The 22,877-nt window shown below is 37.1% G+C and overlaps 1 protein-coding gene across 1 annotated transcript; it reads right to left on the reverse strand.

Moving 5' to 3' along the window:
- Nucleotides 1-749: 749 nt before the first annotated feature.
- Nucleotides 750-3,381, reverse strand: LRRN1 (leucine rich repeat neuronal 1). The gene has a single exon (XM_039240305.1). The coding sequence runs from the start codon at nucleotides 3,150-3,152 to the stop codon at nucleotides 1,002-1,004; it is 2,151 nt and encodes a 716-aa protein (XP_039096236.1). The 5' UTR covers nucleotides 3,153-3,381; the 3' UTR covers nucleotides 750-1,001.
- Between the last annotated feature and the right edge of the window lie 19,496 nt (nucleotides 3,382-22,877).

A 22,877-nucleotide genomic window follows, 5' to 3' on the forward strand; every position in this document is an offset into this window, starting at 1 on the left:
TCTTCACTAAAATAGATTATATCTTCCTTTAGAAAAAGATTTCAAAACTTTTAGGGCCTAGTTTTAAAAAGTATCACGCTATAGTTGATTTTTGGTGGTTGTTTTAGGGATGTGAAAAATATCACCACGGCCACTAGCAAGAACTATAAATGATACATTATTGCAAGTGTTCTTAAAAAATCAGAACAAAACTAATTTATTATAGTTCTGTCTTCATTATACACCACATGTTGGTGAGTTAAACACAACAAAATTGTCTTTTCTTTTAAAAGTGTCTACTAAAGATAAAAAGAATAAGGTAACAATTAACATGTAGATTGTTACATTAAAAAATCTTGATATACATATTTCTATTGCCTGTTAGCTTGTTCTAAGCCTCTTTAACTATTACAAAAAAGAAAAAGTCATTGTTCAAAGGCAAACATTCAATTCAGTTGATACAACATTACAGTACAGTCAACTAACATCATTCAAAGAGGGTAACAAGTCTAGCCTTAGCTTCTTGGGTTAAAAAGTCTGTAGACCAGATTGCTACAAAAGGTTCAATGCTGCTTCAGAACTGTATGTTACCTTTTTGGAGGACTTTGTACTTTCTACTGATGGCTTCTGAAGGGGTCATGCTGTTGGTAAAAGCACAGGGGAACCCCGACCTGTCATTAATCATTTTATTGAGCATTGTAGTTAGAACAGCATTATTGAGTTTAGCACAACAACTAAAACAAAATAATAATAATAATATAATAATAATAATAATATAATCATCATCATCATAATGATAAGAATAAAAACCAAACACAAACTGGAAGCCTAGAGATGCTGCCAGCCGTGTCAAACCCTTGCGATACGCTATACTAAAAAAATTTGAAATATCCACCCGTCCTCTCCACTCTGCCACAAACTAGCAAAGTCAAAAATACAAAAGTCTTCAACTTGTTACTTTTGCAGAATAAAGCAAAAACGTCTTTGTGCTCCTTACTACCAGAAGCAAAATATCCACTGAGTTACCACATGTAATAGCTTCTGGATGTGTCGACCTGGGTTGGCTTGGTGTCTGCAGAACCATCCTTGTCTTTCTCACTGTCACCTTCCCAGAGGTTAATGAGTGGTGGGTACAGCTCATTTAGTGGGATTGAAGAAGTTTTTTGCATATACTTTTTTAATGAGTGGTGATAGTTTTTTCTCTTAAATCTTTTGGCAATGTACACAGCAATGGATGCAAGGCTAATGACGGCAAACATGGACCCCATTACTGCAGCAAGGGCTGTGCTTGTTTCTTGATCAGAAATGTCCAGTGCAAAGGCAGCATTTTTAGTTGTGACATTCACACATGACTTTTGAGTCTGCTGATGAATATTAGACACTGTAAGACACACTTCGTAATCTGTAGAAGGCTGCAGATGTGTTAGGTTGTACTCATGAACATCTACTGGGACCCTGGCAGTATAGGTTATGTGAGGATTGTCAATCTTCATAGTGGCGGATGACCATTTTAAGTTTGATGTCATGACATTGGAATTGACTTTCCAGGACACTAAAATGGAATGAGATTCTGTCTGCTTGACATATATTTTCAGCACCTGGGTACCATCCAGAAGGGTTCCATTAACCTTAATTGTCACTACACGTGTGTCAGCCCCTTCGACATTCTGGGCGACACAAGTATATCTTCCTGAGTCTTCAATTTGTATATTAGATATTTCTAAAGTACCTTCGTTACTTAGCCTGTATTTATCTGAAAGTGTATCCGCAGTTATTTTATTTCCAAGAGGAGTGACCCAGTAAATTTCAGGTTCTGGCTCAGCCATGGCCCGACAGTCTAGGAAAACTGTTGTGCCAGTATCCATGTTTAAATGATTTGGGAATGTGTCATGAGATATCATTGGGAGGCACTGTTCACTTGAATCTTGGATTAAAACTTCCTTTACCTGCTGCCCTCTATATTCAGGTGGCATGGCACAGAACATGGACAAAGGCTCCATGAAGCGGATATTTGTTTTGTTGGAGTTAATCCAGTGGATGACACAGTCACACCTCAGGGGATTGCTGTGGATACTGATCTCACGAAGATTGGGAAGGGATTCTACTGTTTTTTGGTAAACAGCATTCAAGGCATTGTTGTTCAACATCAAGCTTTCTAGGGCAGGAACACTTCGAAAAGCCAAGCGGTGGATATAAGATAATTTGGGGTTATTGGTGGCTTCTAACTTTGTGAGTTCAGGCAAGTTATCAAGGGCATAGCGATCCACAGAAACAAGTTCCCCCATATTGTTGATTCCCAGTTCTTTTAGCCGAAGCATGTTTTTGAAGTCCCCTTCTTGGATTTTGTGGATAGGGTTTTTGTTGAGGTCTAAGAATTTTAAATTTGGAACCTTTTGCAGGGCAAGTTGAGGGACCTTGACCAGTTTGTTATCATAAAAAGACAGGCTTTCAAGGCTATCCAAACCCACCAAAGCATTTCCAGGAATATCAGTGAGATACATTCCTGCCAAAACCAGGCTTCTCAAATTTGAGAGGGGTTTAAAGTTCATATCCAGAATTCCAATCACGGGGTTTTCCCCAATCATGAGAATTTCCAGGTTGGGTGTTGAATCAAACCAGCGGCTATCAATAACTTTCAATTTATTGGAGTTCAAGTGGAGCCTTAAAAGATTTTTTAAGCCTGAAAAAGCATTAGCAGAAATAGTGCTAATCTGGTTATGGTTGATATAGAGTTCTTGAAGGTTGCTGAGGTCTTGCAGACAGTAATCAGTCATTTCTGTAATCTGATTTTCCTCCAAATGTAGAGTAGTCAGCTGGGTCAGGTTTGCCAGCCCGACCTCCTTAATATTTGTGAAGTTGTTTTGAGAGAAATCTAGCTCAGTCAAGTTGAAAAGCTGCTGGAGCTCATCTACAGTCTTTGCGATGTTATTGCTCTGTAAGAGAAGCACTTGAGTATCACTAGAAAGGTTGCTGGGAATCCTTGTTAAGCGGAGATCATTGCAATCAACAGTAGTGGCTTCTCTGTATGTGGACTGAGGGGTGAACCAGGGCCTAATTTCACATACACAAAGTTGTGGACACTCAGTGCTTTGTAGGGAAGACTCAGTTAATGAAGTCATTAGCAAGCCCAGCACCAATTGGCAAGCTGCTAAAATAAAGCTCATCGTAGCCATGCTGGCTTGCTGAGCAAGCTCAATCCCTGACACTCCTAAATTTTAACAAAAGGTGAATACTATTAGTGATAGGTAGGATAGCAAGCAGAAAATGTAAACATTCAAGCAAAGTCTTGGTTGAGATGAGTACAATTCTGGAGTCTGAAGGGATGGTTTTCTGGAGTTTTCAAAAGGCAGGAAGCAACTGGAAGTCTTTCAACTGTGTCTCTCAATTCCAGGCATACCCACAGCTCTGTGGTAGAAGTTACTTCAGCCAAATCAAAGTCTGGAGATGTGCCTGAAATTAGATTAAGACAGATGTTATGTTTTTTCCATTTATTTGCTACATTATAGCCTTTTTTTGTCTATTAAAAAGGCATAATCACAAATTTATTAAAAAGAATGTTCAAAATAACTACACAAGCCTTTAAATTACAGTATACTTTCCTATATTTTCCTAATTACACTAAAACTAGTTACCACTTTTATAGTTTAGTTGGGTAAAATTATCAAACACATACACACACACACACGCACTTGCACTTAATAGAACACTCAGAAAAACACAGATGCCATTTCTTTAAAAACAAAGTTGACTTGAGATGTTGCCTATTTAAAGCTCCAAGAAAAATCAAAAGGTCAAAAGCAAAACATGAAGGACAGTTTATAAAACACTCAAAGTTCATTTTTAGTGTTTTATATTTTAATTAATATTTGTTTTCAGAAGTTTTTCTTTTCCAAATGGTATACTCTGTAGACATATTCAGCCAATGCTTTTCTAGCTCAATTATTCTTATGCAAAAAAAATGAATCTAACACAACTCCAAAAAGAAAATATCAATAGCTCCTGGGTGGCTCAGTTGGTTAAGTGTCTGACTTCGGTTCAGGTTATGATTTCACAGCCCATGGGTTCAAGTTCCACACTGGGCTCTGTGCTGACACCACAGTGCCTGGAGCCTACTTCAGATTATGTCTCTCTCTTTCTCTCTCAAATAAATAAATATTAAAAAAGAAAACATCAGTTTTTTCTTATATTCTAATAGTCACAGCTGAACTGGGACTGATTAAAATGTCAAAGAACTTTGCCCCATTTGTGAAAAACACAAATGTATTCATACATGTTTAATTTCACCAATCTCATGTGAATGTCGTTGGCCACTTAGGAGCCATAAAGCATGAATATATTGGATATCTTCCCTTGGGGGGGGGGTAGGATATGTTCCTTAATATCTTCACGCCTCAGCTTCTTCAACTATATAAAATGGGATTGGTCATTAGGATTATTGAGAGAATTCAAGGAATTGATATAAAGCTCTTAGTATAGTGCTTGACAGATATTAAATGCTCACAAAAGTTATTTATATTTATTATCATCTTACTATATCTTTTATCTATATTAGTTTTAGCTACCTAGTTGTTGGAGAACAAGTAAATGAAGGAAAGCTGGGGACATTTGATTTATTCAGCCATAGTCCATTGGTCTTCTGAGGTCAAATATGTATTGCTTACCTGCTTGTAAAGATAATATTGGCAGTTAACGGTTCTAGTTTTCTGGATTCTTATCAGGTACAAAAAGCCACTGTGTAACCATGGTCTACCTTGCTTTCTCAAAACTAGGCAGTTACTTGCTAAGATATAAATGTAGAATTATATGTTTCTTTACAATTGTCTTTCTATATTGAACTGGAACTTTAGTGGCTGATGTTTTCTTCAGCCTCCTAAAATTACTGTAAGGATTCAATAAAATCCAGCTCATAATGTACTTGAAGCCTAGTGTCCAACACATAGCAAGCTTTCAATTTGTATTAGGTGTTATTATCTTTATATTTTGCAAAATACAGTTATCTTTGAGATTGACCAAAAAGCAAAAAGCAAACTAAAACAAATAGCCAGTACTAAAGGTTCTGTATTTGTCATATTTTAGCAGAAAGAAAGAAAAGTGCTACAGTTTTGTTGTTATAAATATGCAAACCAAGTTACTGGTCTAAAAAGATGGTAGGTAAAAAAAAAAAAATCACCCAATCCAGATTTGGCATTTGGAGGTAGAAGAAGGAAATGGATGTATTGCATACTGCTGATATTGCTGGACACTTGCTGTTCTGTGTGGGGAAAGACACACTGGCATTCCCCTCTCCCTAATCCTGTTCTTTTACCATTTATTATATATGTATAAAACTTTTCAACATTGTAAAACTACCTGATTCTGACTTTTCAAGAAATTCATAAAATAAAAACATACCTCAGAGAGTAATAATTTTCCAAATATCATTGCCTCCATAAATTTATTCCTCTTTTTGTTTCCATTCAGAGTAATCCTAAAAGAGGTGCAATGACCACAGTAAATTTCCTGTTAAGTAAACTGCTGCCACATGTTATTGCTTAATCTTAATTCAAAATAGAAAGCCCAAAGAATAAATCTACTTTTCATAACTTTGAGATGGAATTTCAATTAATATTTATGTTTTGACTGAACTTAAGGAAACATAGCTAAAAGTAAATATGTGCTGAAGTTGTGTGAGTCTCCCAAAACCATCTGTTGCCACTGAAAAATATCTTTAACGGGGCTATACTTTGAATATTGTCATGAGTAATGTCTCCATTTTAGTTTAAATTATGTAGTTTGAAGTAATTGTATTTCAGTACTCAAATTTGTTTGACATATATGCCTCTTTAAACAAACAAACAAACAAACAAACCACACAAGTTGAGAATGTTAAACACCATATCAAACATAGAGGAAAGACATTTTCCTTCCCCAAAACTGCATTTGGCTTCTTTGGGAGTGGAGAATGAAACTTCCTTGACATAAAGGGAGATGTTTTAAGATGTTTCTAGTTTTATTCCATTCTGAATTCTCTTTAGCATATTTTCCAGCCTAATTTTTGAACATGACATTATACAGAGAACAAAGCTTAATATAATGCTTAAACCATTTTATATGTTTAAAACATAAGGCATGTCTCAGTAGTTATTCACTAATGGTGTTTAAAGGTAATACCATTACCACAAGAGAAGAAAACTACAGACCAACTGATGTTTTACAACTGATGCAAAACTCCTCAACAAATAATAGCAGATTGAATTCAACAGCATATTAAAAGGTTTATTCACCATGACTAAGTTGGGTTTATACCCAGAATGCAAGCATGGTTCAATATAAGAAAATAATTCAAAGTAAATACATCATATTAACAGAATGAATGACAAAACCCACATGATCATCTCAATTGAGGCAGAAAATGCATTTGACAAAATTTAACACACTTTCATGGTAAAAAAACACTCAACAAGCTAATAAAAGAAAACTGCCTCAATATACTAAAAAACATATATTAAGAGTCCACAGCTAAAATCATATTCCGTGTTGAAAGAGTGTAAGCTTTTCCTTGAAGATCAGTAACAAAGTAAGGACGTTCACTTTAGCCATTTCTCTTCAACTTAGTATTGGAAATTCTAGCCAGAACAATTAGGCAAGATAAAAAATAAAGCATCCAAATTGGAAACGAAGAAGTAAAACTGTCTGCAGATGGTATGATTTCACATGAATAAAATCCTAAAGGTGTCACAAAACCCCTAAACTGTTATAATAGACAACTTTAGCAAAGTTGCAGGGCACAAAATAAATACATAAAAATCAGTCGTGTTTTTATATACTAATCAATCCAAAAAGGAAATTAATAATCCAACCTACAATAGCATCAAAAAGACTGAAGCACTTGCAAATAAAGTTAATCAAAGGGATGAAAGACTTGTGCACTGTAAACTATAAAGCATAAAAGAATAAAACATACAGATGAATAGAAATATATCCCATGTTCATGGATTGGAAGACTTAATATTGTTAAAATGTCTCTCATACTCAAATTGATCTACAGATTCAATGCAATCCATATCAAAAGCCTAACAGCAGTTTTAGCAGAAATAGAAAAAAAATCTTGAAATTCATATGGAAACTCAAGGGACCCTCAATAGTCAAAACATTCCTGAAAAAGAACAAAGTTGGAGGACCCATCCTTCATGAGTTCAAAACATACAATAAATCAACAGTAATCAAGATGGTGTGGTACTGGCATACAGGCAGACATATAGAAGAGAGAGTACAGAAATAAATTCTCCTGTACATGATCAAGTGATCTTTGACAAAAGTGCCAAGACTACACAACAAGGCAAGGATAGTTTCCCCAACTATTATTGGATATCCACATGCAAAAAACATGAAGTTGGACCCTTACCTTGCATCATATACAAAAATAAATTCAAAATGAATAAAGGCCTAAATGTAAGACCTAAAACTGGAAAACTCCTAGGAAAAGACAGAGGGGAAAAGCTTTAGAACACTGATTTCTTTAACACCAAAAACATAGGCAATAAAAGCAAAATTAGTAAATGTGACAAATCAAACTTAAAAACGTCTGCACATCAAAGGAAACAATCAACAGAGTGAGGAAACAATCAACAGAGTGAAAAGTCAATCAACAAAATTGGAGAAAATATTTGCAAATCATATATCTGATAAGGGACTAATGTCCAGAATACATAAGGAACTCCTATAACTGTAACAACAACAACAGCAACACAAATTTGATTAAAAATTAGGCAAAAGACTTAAACAGACAATTCTCCAAAGATATGTCCACAAAGAGTGGACAATAAGCATATGAAAAGATGCTTAACATCACTAATCATAAGACAAATACAAATCAAAACTACAATGAGATATCACCTCACACCAATGAGGATGACTACCATGAAAAGAACAGAAAATAACAAGTAAAACGATGCAGCCACTATAGAATACAGTATGAGAGTTCTGCAATAAATTAAAAATAGAATATGATCCAGCAAACCCCCCCCCCTTCTGGGTACATATACAAAGGAATTCAAAGCAAGATCTTGAAGAGATAGTCACACACCAATGTTCAATGCAGCACTATTCACAATAGCCAAGAGATGGAAGCAACCCATGTGTCTACTGGTAGATGAATGGAAAAAGAAAATGTGACATATACACAATGGGAATATCATGCAATCTTAAAAAAAAGAAGGAAATCTTGTCATGTTTATGATGTGAGTGAACTTCAAAGACATTATCTTGGATAAGAAAAAGCCCATCAAAAGAAGACCAATACTGTATGATTCCACTCATATGAAGTATCTAAAGTAGTCAAAATTATAGAAACAGAAATAGAATGGTGGTTGCCAAGGGTTGTGGGAAGGGGAGAGGAGGTATTTGTATTTACTAGGTATTTAAGTTTTACAAGATGAAAAAACTTGAGAACTCTGTTGCACAACAATGTGAATATATTTAATACTACTGAACTGTATACTTAAAAATGGAAGATGGCAAATTTAATGTTATTTTTTATCATTAAAAATGTAAACCCATTATAATTGAGGCCCGCTTTGTCACACATATACCAACTAATTATCTTAAATTCTGCAACAAATAAAAACAATGGCCAGTATAGATTTTTTTTTTAAGTGGAATTGCTTTGTTTTAGGGCTTAGTTTGTCAACTAGGTCAAATGTGAGAAGAAAATGTCCTACTAATTACTAGAATGGTGTTCCACAAACAAGTCTGGGTTCAATCCCTTAAGTGAGAAACCATGGCTTTAAAGGCCCAGAATTGGCAAGGGATGCATTTCAAAGAGATCCACAAACAATTACATAATTACATTTGATGCTTCTTTTTCCAATAAGATATGTTTGGGACACTCTGCACTAAATGTAAAATTCCAAGGGAAATGGAGTGCATGGTCATCATCATCAAGTGAATTTGGCACTGATCCCCATTTTCCCCATGGAATAATAGGAGATGGGATGTCAGTATTTATAACTTGGGTTTGGTTCCTTATGCATTAAGTTCTTACAAAGTTGGCCGAAAGAAATAAGCAATCACAGTAACATAATGATTAAGTTAATTCTAGTTATATTAAAACCCAGATAGCTCTCCATTTGTAGAAGGAATTCTGTCTTGGGGGATCACGTGATCTGAATTCAGATTCTGACTTATTAGATAGATGTCTTACGTCTTACCCTGTATCAACTATGAAAATTCTCTGTCTCATTTTCTGTGCCTAAATTAAGGCTAATTATACATACTTCATATATGAAAATTATGATAACTAAAGAGCCTGGGAAAGAGTCCAGCACAGAGTGAGCCCTCAGATACTTATTTGAATCTCTGGAACCTCATCAAGTTTGCCATTAAATTTCATTCTCACTCCACAGGGCTACTGGGAGGTAATGAATAAGCAAATCTCTTTAAAACCTTTGGGCATGACAGGTGTTTGGAAAAAAGTCATCGTTAACTTTTTACCATTTCCGATATATTTCCAACAAGTATTATTGGAATTAAGTTTTAGAAATTCAGAGACCAAATATGGCCCTGTGCTAAATTAAAACCCTATGTAAGCAAGCAAATTAGGAACTACAAACCTCCAACCTAGAAATTAACATCTTTTCATAGACAAAGTAGTCACAGCAGTAAAGAATTAAATGTTTGATCCCCCAGAAAATGAAAATGCCATCTTAGGATAGGTGCTTTTATGCATACTTTCTTTGGGGGTCAAATTCACACTGTGTGTATAATGTTAAAAAATCATTTTTTAGCTCTATTGGTCCCCAAACAGATCCAGAACTAATATAGCATTCAAATTTGCTTAGCTTCTTTGGGGAATGGCTTAATAATAGGACAATGGGATTTTTGTTCCATGAAGCTTTCCTTGTGGTTAAAATATGCATTGTCTCCATATAAATTCTCCCTATAGCCAGTCTTGTTGGGGGAGGGGAGCAAGGTTAAGCTAGACTCCATTCACTGGATTGACCTCCCAGAGGTAATTTCCCTGTGCAGAATGACAACATGACTTCTGCTTCAGGTACATATGGCTGATTGTTAGGCTCAAAAGGCTATGTAAGCTTTTTGAAAGAAGAGTTTTGCATAGAGTTAAGAGTGTGGCTTCTGGAGACAAACCTGGTTTCAAATTCAGTTCTGTGAACTTGAGCAAGTTACTGAAGCTTTCTTTCTGAGCCTGTTAACTTTTTTTAGAAAATGGAGATCATAAAACTTACTTTGCAAGGGTGGTGAGAGAATTAGAATGACATGTTAAATGTAAAGCTTTTGGCAGAGGGCCTGCCACATAGCGAGTGCCTGAGAGATGTTACACATTATTTACAGGTTTGATGTCTCATTGGATCTGAGTCTTTGTAATGGGTTTGAGTATGAAAGGAAGGAGGAGGTAGTTGAAATCAAGAGAGGGTACCTTTTGTAACATCAGCAACTATGAGTTCTGAAAACAGCCTGGCCAGGCCTTCTAACAAGTAGATGGCTAGTGCAGATAGGGAGTGAGAGAGAGAGAGAGAGAGAGAGAGCGAGAGAGAGAGAGAATGACCATAGCAAATTCTTTATGGAAGGTATATTTTATTTTCCTTGGGAAATAAGATATTGCAAATATCTTATTCTGAATACTGAAACTGCATGGACTATTTTTATTTTTTTAAATCATTTTTTAAAAGTAATCTCTATACCCAGCATGGGGCATGAACTCATGACCCCAAGATCAAGAGCTGAGCCACCCAGGTGCCCCTGCATGGACTATTTTTAAAGACATTAGCTTCTTGGACTTTTGACTGGTCCCTGGCCCTTTCTGAATCTTAGATTTCTTTCTCCAACCATTTCCCAAAATTATGTTCCTTGTTCACACATTATCCAAAGCAAAACACCCTGTAGTGTGTGTTAGTGATCACAGATGGAGGGTTCGTATGGGAGGAAGAGCTATAATAGTCTCCATAACGCATTAAGGAAACAATAAAGTCTATCCCCTTGCAAGGACATAATAGAGTTTTCTGAGGCTCTTTTGCATAAGGAACTGTTCCTGAGAGCCCACATTATTCATCAGCAAGCAGTGCAGCAGCACATCTGAGTGGGCCGAGCAACAGAATGAGGACAGCAGAGAAGGGATTCTTAATTTTGGCTTCACCATCAACTTTCTAAGTGACCTTGAAAGAGTCTAGTAACTTTGTGTCCTATTTTATTTATCTTATAGTACATAGGTTGAGAGGAAAGGTAGTCATAGCTCCCTAGGCTAAGAGGAACCTCAGGAAGTCATCTTATCAACCCATTCTCCTGGTGTCATGGAAAACTACTTCTAGACTTTTTCCCAGATGCAGCTAGTTTGATTATGCCAAGGCTCTCAAGCGCCAATGCTTTCAGGGGCTAGGTAGGTGAAGTCAACTGAATCTAACACAGTCATGTAAAAAGCTGGAGTGTGCATGGGCTCCAAAGACATCCAAAAATGTTAACTGCACAGGCCAAACAAAAACCATCTGCTTTCCAAGGCCTTTTATGGCCTGTGGACACTGTGCAACCTCTGAATTATATATAAATATAATAAGCATCGTATCAGTTTTAATGCTGAGCTAATGTGAGGATTTGATAAGTAGATGATTAAATATCAATGTTAAAATATTACTGGCAAATACTCCATATGTGAAAGCCTATACTTGGAGATTCAGTTTATTACAGTGTGAATCTTTGCTCTGAAGAAAATTTGAGAGGTTTAAAAAAAGTATGGCATTTAGAAAAAATTCATTTTACACTCTTTTCTTTTGGAAAACCTACTTATAAAGGAAGGCAGGCCGAACCCTAAAGGTCCCCTAAGTGATCCAACAATCCAAAATGACCCAGTTAATTGGCAGAGAAACAAAATAAAACCCAAATGCCTTGAGCCCTACTTCAGCATTTCCTAATCTGACCACTTTAAATATTTATAGTTTTCCTGGGTCCCGGAGAAAAGTGTGATTGTCCTTTCTCTAGTTTTATTTTATTTTCTTCTTCTTTTCCTTCTTGTATTTATTATTATTATTATTACTTAATAAAGTCTCAAAAATTTTCTGGTATACTTGGATGGTACAAATGCACTACTGTGCAAAGAAGAGGATGTACACAAGCGATCTTTTGATTCCGCCTCATTTTCCTTCCTCTTTTGGGCCGGGGCAAATCCATCACACTGCAGGTGCAGTGTCGGCCAACATCTCTGGGAAAAACCCAAAGGCGCAGCTGGTCTCCAAGCTAAGCATAGAAGCTGGGGTCACAATTCATTCAGCTTCTAAGAGGACTGGGCATGGACAGCACGTTAGCCCTTGCAGGAGGTTTGGCCAGGCACGGTAAACAGGGCAAGGCCGGACTAGACTGACCGAAGAAAAATAGAAAGGAAAAGGAAAAGGAAAAGGAAAGGAAGAAGGGAATGGGAAAGAAAGAAAAAATTAAAAAGCCAAAAGCCCAGACACAGCCAGCTAGCATGAGTCCAAATCCAAATAGGTGGCTGGGCATGGTGGAGAAGGGTGCTTGTGGAAGAATCCTTGGGAATAACATCTACTTCAGAGTCTCATTTGCCTTCAACTGATCAAAGGCAAACAAGCTAGCTAGCCTCCCTGTGAAATAAGAGAAATACAAACTGTGAAAGTTGGAAAATGCCTTAGAGATCACCTAGCACATCTAAAACAACTTCTTATTTTATAGAAGGCACCTCAGAGAGCTGAGGTCACATATTTGGAAGCCAACTTGACTCCATTTCTACTCTCCAAATGCATGAGCCTTTACACTACAGAACCCCACACTGCTTCACTTAGTGTAGGGTTAGTTGAAATTTATATTCTTGATCACTTGGGCAAGAACTAAAACTCTTTCAAGGATGTTAGCCTCTAGTGCTCCATTAATCAATTATCATTTATTAGAAGCAGAAGAAAACATCATTCAATTTAGGGAGAATGAAATAGCTTGTTTAATAACCTCCATCTTGATCTTTGATTAGGTAGATCAGGGATAGTTCAATCAATCATGCTGATGGCTAACTTATTTAAAAAAATTAAGTCAGGTCAGTTTAATCATGTTCATTGATTTTTTTTTAACATGGCAGTGAATTGATCATAGTTGATCTACATAAGCATGGTCAAATCACAAGTTTAATTTTTAGAATGCATAAATTAAACTTCTCTTAATTTGATAATGGATAATGTTTTTTCATACTCTGTAAGGGCATAGAAATTCAAACGTAAGAAATGTAAAGCAGATTTGAACAAGTAGGAATTGGAAACGGGCGTTCAAGATGGAAGAGGCCTCAGAAGTATGAATGTAGCTAATTTAGTAACAAACTTACTTACTGAAAGACTATGTATTAACCACTATAGTGAGTGACTACATGTGTATGCTGTAAAGTGTATCATCCCTGCTTTTCAGTTTGTTTCAAGATCTCAAATAAGATAGCAAGTCAAGGACATAGGGCTCATTCCTTAAAGCTATCTAGCTCAGAATCCCTATCTGGTTTTCAGGTAGTTTGAACAGCAATACAGTGGAGAGACTGAAGCACTGAACCAAGAGTTAGGGGATCCTTATCTCCAACTCAGATCATGCTGGCTATCTTCCCTACTGTGTTGAGGTTGGGCTAAATCTAGACGGTGTTTTAGGGCTTCTCTGGGATTTTAGGCATTTGATGATTCTTTTCTGGGTTTCTACTTTTAAAGGCATCTATGTAAGCAGCACTCCTTATGGTTGAGAGCAAAACACTTGATCTTGGCTTAAAATAGATCTATGTTTAGTATTTGCTTTTAAAGTCATGGTCTCAAGAGGCAGGCAGAGCTAAGTCCATATCCTGGTACTACCTATGGTGCCTTGGATAAACTGTCCACCTCTCTAGGTCTTGGTTTCCTCATCTGTTAGAGGGAGATGGTTATATATTTGCCTCACGTGGGTGCTATTCAGATTAGATGAGAGTACAAGTCTTGAGCAGCAGCTGATACATAGTAGAATCTCAACAATCATTAATTCCCTTTGGAGTTCTCAAGTTAGAAAACTAGAGTCAGGTGCTAAAAGCCCAAGTTAATATTTGCTCTTCCAACAAGGAAATCAATGGTTTTCTTGAGAAGTATCCGGAACAGATTTCCTTACCTCTCTCCCTCCCTTCCTTCCTTCATACTTTCCTTCCTTTCATGCTTTCTCTTTATCCCCCAACCTTTCCTCCCTTCCTCCTTTCCTTCTACCCTCCCTCCCTCCCTCTCCTTCTCCATCTGCCCCTTCCTTCCTTCTATCCTTTCTTCCTCCCTCCCTCCCTTCTTTCTTTCCAAACCCAAACCTCATTTGGTGCATTCCTCATAACATCCCTGAGAGTAAGCTCTTTGTCCCTTTCACACTGAGGAAACAATGCATTGAGATAGTAACTTGCCCACAACATATAGCTAGACAGTGATGGAAAAGGACTCAGAGACAGCCTGGCTTTAAAGCCCATGCCCTAAACACTATCTCCCACATGTCACACAGCGATCCCGAAGAACCCCCAGTTTTGAATTGATGAATGGGACTGTCGATGAAGTATCAGAAGTATAGTATAGATTGGGTGGCTGGGAGCATTTATTGCTCTTGCAGGCAATGCAGAGTCTTCCCAAATGACTGGAGTTCAACAAATCACAGTGAATATCTAGGGATATTCATCTCTGCCAAATAGCTTGGTTGCCACTGAAACATCCACTTTCAGGTAATGATAGTATAGATTTCTAGAATGTGAGAAAGGTTTTAAAGCAAAGGCACAAGAATATTTCTGCAGTTTGGTTTGCTTTCAATTTTATGGGAGAATTTGGTAGGTCCAAGATTTTTACTTTATTTTATTTGAATATGACATTCAGGTACATAAGCAGGTGTCCTCCATCAACAAACAATGGGCAGGGCTCAGAAAGAGCTCGAATTGTAAACTCCTCAAGCATCACAACATCCTTCAAACTTTAATCCCCCCAACTCATTTCCAGGATATATTTTCAAAGGCAATGTCATTTTTGGAAGAGAAAAGTCACACACTTATTTTAATGAGACCATGCTAATTAAATCTTTCCATGCTAGTTACTTAAGATTTCAATTTTGCAGTTTAATCGTAAGCCTATTTAAAGGATTCTCCTTTGACACTATGTTAAAAAGTACATACCTCTCTCACTAAAAGGCTGAATGACACCCAAAGCATTTCTGACCTGATTGTCTTGGAAAGAAGTGTCCCAAATGAATAAGATCTTTCACCAAGAAACAATGGGCATTTAGTAACACATTTCAATCTTAGTTACTCCGGGTGCAAAACACAGTAAGCAAAGGGAATTACATTGTTAGGCTAAGAAAGACAGGAAACATCCTTTCCAAATAATGAAAATAATGAAGTATTTTCTAGCCATTTAAACGCTTCTCTCTTTTTCCTCCCCCCCCCCGCCCTTAATATTCATTTCAGGGTCATTCTGGCTGGGTAGTAGTCATAAGAATAATAGCAGTTAGTACTTACTAACAGCACTTAGCTCTTACTATGCAACATGTGCTGCACTAAGTACTTCACACAGATTATTTATACTCGCAATCCCATGAGGTGGGAACCAGTTCCCCCCTATTTTCCCCAATGATGACATGGAGACTTAGAAATAATGAATGTCTCTGAGCTGGGAGACTGATAGAGGTTCTATGTGAAGGCAGAGATTCTCTGAGGCCAGAGGCCAGATCATACTCCTCCCATCCCAGCCTGTCTGGGCAGGAGGAGTCCTTGCCAATATGTTAATCTGCTAGAACTAGAGTAAGTATCACAGGGCAGGACCCTGTTTCTGTTTTGTTCACAATGAGTCATCCAGGGCCAGGCACTGGCTTGGCATCTACCTCACGGGCACTCGATCAATCAATCAATCAATCAATAAAATAACTGAATCATGAAAATGTGTTTTCCAGGTACCTAAATATAACAGTAATTTTAATCTTGCAAATACCTGGTCTGATACAAAACAAGACAAAAATAAAAGAAAAACCCTTACCATTTAGCACATATCTGCTCCCCACACATCCTAATCCTTGTGAGTTAGGAAAAACCTGCTCTCTCATTCATTCTTTTCTCCACCCTCTGACGAAATCTAGATTTAGACTAAATACAAAACAGATTCCATAAACTAGTGCCTAATTTAATTAGAGTAATTAAATACTGATTGTGTGTTTACGGTGTCACAAGGCCAGAAAGACCAGACCCTGTCCTTGAAGAGTTTACAATCCTGTAGGGAGAGAAGGAGACAAATACCCAATGACTTTGTAAAGGAAGATACATGTCAAAAGGGAGGGAAGAGTGAGCAGATGTGTGGATCCTTGGGAAGGAGAGCAGAGAGTTGCCAACCTGCGCTGGGTTCATCCGCACTAGCCAGTACAATGCTCTGGGATGATAGAAGTGTTCTGTGTTGACACTGCCCAATAGGTAGTTCTTGAATAGTAACTGAGTGCTTGAGATGTGGCTGGTGTGAATGAGAAAAGGAATTTAACATTTTTGAGCTGTGAAACAATAGATTTCCGTTGTTTAAGCCAACCAATTTTTGGTACTTTGTTGAAGTAGTTCTAGGAAACCTATACAGTGCTCTGTGTGTATCAACTACTGGAATTACTTTTATTTGAATGCTTATTTTATTAAATACTTAGGGTGCTGACTCTCCTCACCCACTTTCTCCCTACTGCATACCTACTACACATAAGAACTGATTATGAAAGGACATGTTTTCCACCATTTCCTGTAATCTTATGGATAGTGAGATACCCTTTTCTTAATTTTAAAAGCAGTTAATCATCTTTGCAGCTTCTTTTAGGACTTAGCAAGCAAGATTTATACTTTTTATGAACTGTCCCAGCTCTTTGCCAAATTAATTTTTCCTTCAATATTTTAAAAGTCATACACCCGGGCGCCTGGGTGGCTCAGGTGGTTAGGCAACCACCTTTGGCTCAGGTCATGATCTTGCGGTTCGTAGTTTGAGTTGCACAGGGGGCTCTCTGCTGTCAGAGATCTTCTGTCTCCCTCTCGCTCTCTGTCTCTCTCCCACTCGTGTGTGCTTTCTCTCTCAAAAATAAATACACATTAAAAAAAAAAGTCACGCACCAGATCAGTTTAAAAGATTCTTGAACCTATGGTCTTTCAAATCCCTTTAAAACAAGCTGAGATTCAAAAAATAAATGAAATGAAATGAATTGAAATGAAATAAAATAGTAAAAACCTTTGATTTTATGACACGCAAAGTAGGACCAGGAAAAATAAATTGTTTTCTGTATACATCACTTGTAGGATCAAGAAAGTTTGGATCATTTTCTTTCTTTGTAAGAAATTAGCTATTTACATAGCTGGAATCAAAAAGTAGCAAATTAACATTATTGAACTGAGAAACTGACAGAAGGCTAAACAGAACAAAACATGAATGAACAACTGGGCTATTTTTATTGCTCCTTTTTAGTACCAGCAAGTGTAGTGATATAAAAACTACCATGAAATCAATTACTTTTATTCTTTTTACAAATTATTTTAATTCTCCTCCCATAATATGTCTATATGAAATAATTGCTTTGTAATTACTACATGATTAAATGTTAAATAAATGTAAAATCTTCAGTTTGGCAGCCTTAATATGCCTAGAAGGCTCAGTTTCATTGCTTCCTTTGAAGTACTTCACAGTTGCTAGTATTTTCACTGCAGACATAGATTTCACCATGCCACGCTAGTAAATGTATCATAAGAAGCCAGTTGCTACAGTGGTTCTTGATTATACATTCAGAACTACAGATAGGCCATTGAAAAGCCAGACTTATAGTTGGTACTGAAAGTGCCAGTCTACAGCCTGCTAATACCAATACCATAGAGTTTTGGATACTAACCCAGCAAAGCATTTCCATTAAATTATACCAGATTTGCATTTGCTCCCAGACCAAATTAAAGTTTAGTTTGTAATACTGAAAATAACTTCTCATCAAGAAAATGGCAAACATATTCAATCTTCTTCAGAATATATATTGTTTTTCTTTGCTCAAAAAGGGTTCTATACCATCTTTTGTTATATTTTTAATTCACTAATGATCTTTATTAACTGTCTGACATTTTAATAAAATTTTTACTTAAAAAAATGAAACATCCAAAGTCCTTAAGATGGGAGCCTATACTTTTAGCTCTGATCTAATGATATTTCTCTGAAGAGTGTGACTGCTAAGAATTTGCCAGTTAGGAGACTAAGTGCTCTTCAAGCTTTAGACTAAGAAAATGTCAAAAACATATCCCTTCCACATCAAAATTGCCTTTTAAAATGTGGAGACTGATACATGGAAGTATACATGTATTTAGCTTTAAAGTTCTTGCTACTCAAGGTTAAGACAGTTCTGTTCGGGTAAATGACAGTATTTGCCCTTCGACTTGATAGACCTCAAGTATGCTGTATCTCTACTGAATGCCATCTCTTTTAAAGAAGCAAAATAAAGCCATCTGTCCCTGAACTCTGGAAATAAACTTGGTGTCAAGTTGCTTTTCTCAATTCTTTTTATATGACTGTTCTAATAAAGGAGTTAAAGAACTGGATTTTTTCCATCATCGGGAGAGAATGAATATAGTAAAAAGTGTGCCTGCCTGGTTAATGTTTAAACCTTCTCTCTGAAAGCTTGGGGCTGCAGTCATTCTCTGAGGGAGTGTCAAAACTGCCAAAAGACAGGGATAGAGAGAAGATACTGAACAAAAGTGCCAGGCAAAGTGCTTTCTGTTCTCACAGCACCCAACGGAAGTAGATGTGAATATTCTGATTTACAGATGACTTCAGGGCTCAGAGATTAAGTGACCTATCAAAATTCCCACACTAACTGGTCAAAGAGCAGAGATTAAATTCAAGTTTGTCGTGTGCTGAAGTCAGAGCCTTTTCTGTGATACCACCTGCTTCAATCATTTTATTGGATCTGCAGAAAGACTGTGAATGCATACAGCATTCTCTTAAGTACACACAAGAAAACTAACTTACAGAGTAAAACCTGAGTTAGCTAGAAGATTAAGCTCAGGGAATTTGCACATTTAGTTTTCTGGGTAGCTGAAGGTTTCCTAGAAAGCTTTTAGTTTCAATCTTTAATACCCATTTTCTTGCCTGTGATAAAGGTTGTTGTGCTTTAGGTTTCTTTAAGACATTTTTCTTTAAGCCCCGATAATGAACTCCTATTGGAAATCTTTTTTTCTCCCAAATGTAAAGTCTTAATTATTAACTTATTTTCTTCCAATTTTCCCTTTTCTCCTAAAAGTGCACTCCAGAGGAAAAAAAAAACCCCAGTTAATTAGAATTTCTGATAATCAACATTTTTAAATTGTTTTGGTAAATGAAAACCAGGTGAAATCTACCTGCCTGAATTTGAAATTGTTTCTTATAGGTTCTTCTTGATGCCAGTGTTTTCTCCTATGTTAGTATGTATTTGAAACTAATGGTCCAAAACTCAAAGTGCTCAGATCGTTGATGACCTGGACACCATAAATCCAGCAGAGCACATTAGTGGGATGGTCCTTAATTACACAGTTTAGGCTTTGTGTAATCAAATGGTGCAAAAGAACAGCTGAGAACATTAAAATGTCAGCAGGCATTATAAATCATAATATTTTCTATAGTCTTTCTTCAATTCATGTGTTTTGTTAAATTGAAAGTAAAAAGAATGATTTTAGTTCAATATCCATATTGTCATTTATAACCATTAAAACATAAATGAATAACATAAAACATACAAAAAGATCATCTTTATTATTTTACCTCCTGGTTTTCTAATAGAAATTGCAGTTATTCTTTAAAACTTTAAATACAGAAAGCATTTTGTTAGTTAAATAAAATTAAAGTTATCTCTTAGAAAGGTAAATTACATAAAAAGGCTATTTCTTAATAAAATACCATTTTGATAAATTGCAGTGCAATCTTTTCCATCTAGGACTAACGTGTACCTTAAAAGTTTTCTGTAGTTTTAGGTTTAAGGGGACACAATTTAAATTGTGGAATGTTCAGGAGCGCCTGGGTGGCTTAGTCGGTTAAGCGTCCGACTTTCGCTTGGGTCATGATCTCGCGGTTCGTGGGTTCGGGCCCCGCATCGGGCTCTGTGCTGACTGCCAGCTCAGAGCCTGGAGCCTGTTTCAGTCCGTGACTCCCTCTCTCTCTGACCCTCCCCTGCTCATGCTGTCTCTCTCTCTTTATCTCCTAGAAATAAATAAAACATTAAAAAAAAAAATTAAAAAAAAATTGTGGAATGTTCAAATTGTTATAATAGAAAGGAAATCTATTTAAGTGGTGGTTTATTACTTCAAATTATATTTAAATGAAGATAATGAAGACCACATTTGAAAACAAGACCAGCAAATGAGAATCATTTTCTTGGAGAATTAAGCAACTTTAAGTAGTAAGCTTTGGCAACTTGGCATAAAATGTGCAGCTGATTTTGGCTCCAAGGCTTTTAAGTCTCAAAATCTAACTAGCCCCCATGTCAGCCCTCAAGTTTAAGAATTATTACCATCAGCATGTGGCTGGTGATTCAGTACCATTCCAAACGTCCCCAGGAGTGATAAAAATCAATCAGAATGGCTTACTGAGCAGCAATTCTGTGTAAGGCCTGGGGGTTGGTGGGGTAGGAAACAGGGCATCCTTGGTGAATGGGAAGGTGTTTGCAAAGCGGTGGTGTCCTGAGTCAACCATGAGCATTTCTTTCCAAATCCACGTTCAGAAACACCCTGTTAGTCGCTTAAAACTGGTCCTCGTGGGTGTATTTACACCACAGGAATTGGTGAACACTATAAATCAGGGCTTATCTTTTTGGAGAGCTGGCTGTTAAACATTTACCAGCACACGCTAGATGTAAAGGCACCACCAAAGCAACAGAGCTTGAATAGGTACATGGAATGAGAACTATTTCATTTTGAATGGGATTTAAGGTCTGCCAAACTAGGAATAGAAACCAAGATAGAAAGCTTGGATGGTATCTAAATATGAAGGGCCTTTCATGCTTCACTAAGGAGTTTTCTTTCATTTATTATTCTTGTCCGAGACCTAGCAGAAAAAAGATGGTACATTCAAAAAGGAGAGACTAAAGCGAGTTTTGAAAAGGGGCCATTTACAGGGCATGGATAAGGTTAAGGTAGACTCACACAGGATGGCCAAACACCCCTCAGCTAGCCCCTGAAGAAGCCAAAGCCAATAAAAAGCCAGATGGCAATGGACCCATTGATACAGTCCATCTGAGTCTGATTCCCAGAGTACAAAACAAAGTGGAGAAGGGTAAGGTGGATCTGGAAAGGTATAGAAAATATCCAGCACAATCCCACAGCAAGTGGAGACCAGTAAATGTCTTGTAATGGGAACTAGGGGATCATGACTATAAATCAGATAAAATGACCCATCAGCTGTGTATAAGACAGACTGGAGACGGAACATTAAGAATCACTCCCATTAAGCTAAATTAGAGGCACTGGAACTGCAATTGTGGTGGTAAGAACAGAGAAGGGCCATGTTTAGGAAACAAGTAGAGAGTAGATATTACAGCTGACTAGATGTAAAAACGGGGCAGTGAAGAGTTAAAAATAATTTCAAGGCACTATGCCTGTTTGTCTTTGATGATAGTGGTTGCCAAAATAAGATAGGGGCGTGCAAGAGCAAGAGGTCACTTTGAAAGTGGGTTGACTTTCCATTTGTGTGATTAGAAGGTAGGAAGAGAAAGGTTAGAACACTCTTTCCTCCAGTTCTCTCTGCTGGGCCACTTTTTGGAGGCTTTGTTCCTCTGTACAAGGCTATGGGATACTTATTCAACCACAGCTCATTCTGTAACCTAGAAACCACTGCCTCCCTTTGACCCTTCTGGGATGTGATTTTTAGGGTGAAAATAGCCAGAAGGCATTTGGAGTTTGGGAGTAAAGTTATAAACAGAGAGAAGTTGGATGTTTGTCTCATAAAGGTCTAGTATAGAAGATTTAAGATCTCAAGAGGCATAGAGAGAAAATGAAATGAAAGGGCTCAGGGGAGCCAGATATGTACTACCATAAAACACAGTACAAGTTGAAGGTTAACTCTGCATCTTACTGAAAAATAAGTGACTATCTCCACCATCATCTCCTTGATAACTACTTGGTGATAGTGTCTGAATTTAGTTACATGTCAATACGAAGATGGAGCTAAAACGCATTATTATAGGGGCATGCATTAGCAACTCAGTGTTGAAATGATCTCTGCATTATGAACCATAATAATTGAGATAAGGCAGAAAAGTAGATCTCTCCATGGAGGACAAATCAATAACAACTAGGTTTTATGGTCATTAGTGCTCTAATTAAATTACTTGCCATCTAAATCTCTTGGAGGATCTTGAACACTCAACATCCATCACCTCTTTCATGTTAACACCAGCCAGATGTGGCTGTACATAATGGAGATCATGAACAAAAATATTTCATACAGGAAACATCTGTATTCCAAGAAAGAGGGTTTTTTAAAGGCATCCCGAAACTACTATTGGAAAAAAAAAGTATGTATGTGGGCAACACAGGTGGTGTGCTATCAATTAGTCAGTATCTTAATCAAGGGTTCATCTATAATAAAAAGGAATTGTATCACAAGGGGAAAATGGGCAATAGAAAGCAGAAAATAAAAGAAGGTAAACTAAATTACTAGACGTTCTGTGCCATGTTCACATACATTATATCTTTAACCAAGAATCACACAGAAATGAAGTAGAGACTTTCTTCCTGTGTGCCCCTTAGCTCTTGGAGCTTGGAGTGTGCCAGTCCAAATATGCCAGGCAGTAGCACGCCCCTCAGTTCAGCCACTCCTGAACCCCTGCTTATGTGATTTCTCTCCAGACATTCAAGCCTTCTGTCATCATCCCCCTTCCTTGACTAAATTCAACACATCCCCTTCCTTTCCATGCATAATGTACAGTCTCCTTTT

This window comes from Hyaena hyaena, unplaced genomic scaffold, assembly GCF_003009895.1.
Source record: "Hyaena hyaena isolate Hyena2069 unplaced genomic scaffold, ASM300989v1 scaffold_172, whole genome shotgun sequence".
Classification (NCBI taxonomy): Eukaryota; Metazoa; Chordata; class Mammalia; order Carnivora; family Hyaenidae; genus Hyaena; species Hyaena hyaena.

What these genes read in the sequence shown, in the direction of transcription:
- LRRN1 (XM_039240305.1), bottom strand. Translation starts at nt 3,152, where the DNA reads ATGGCTACGATGAGCTTTATTTTAGCAGCTTGCCAATTGGTGCTGGGC.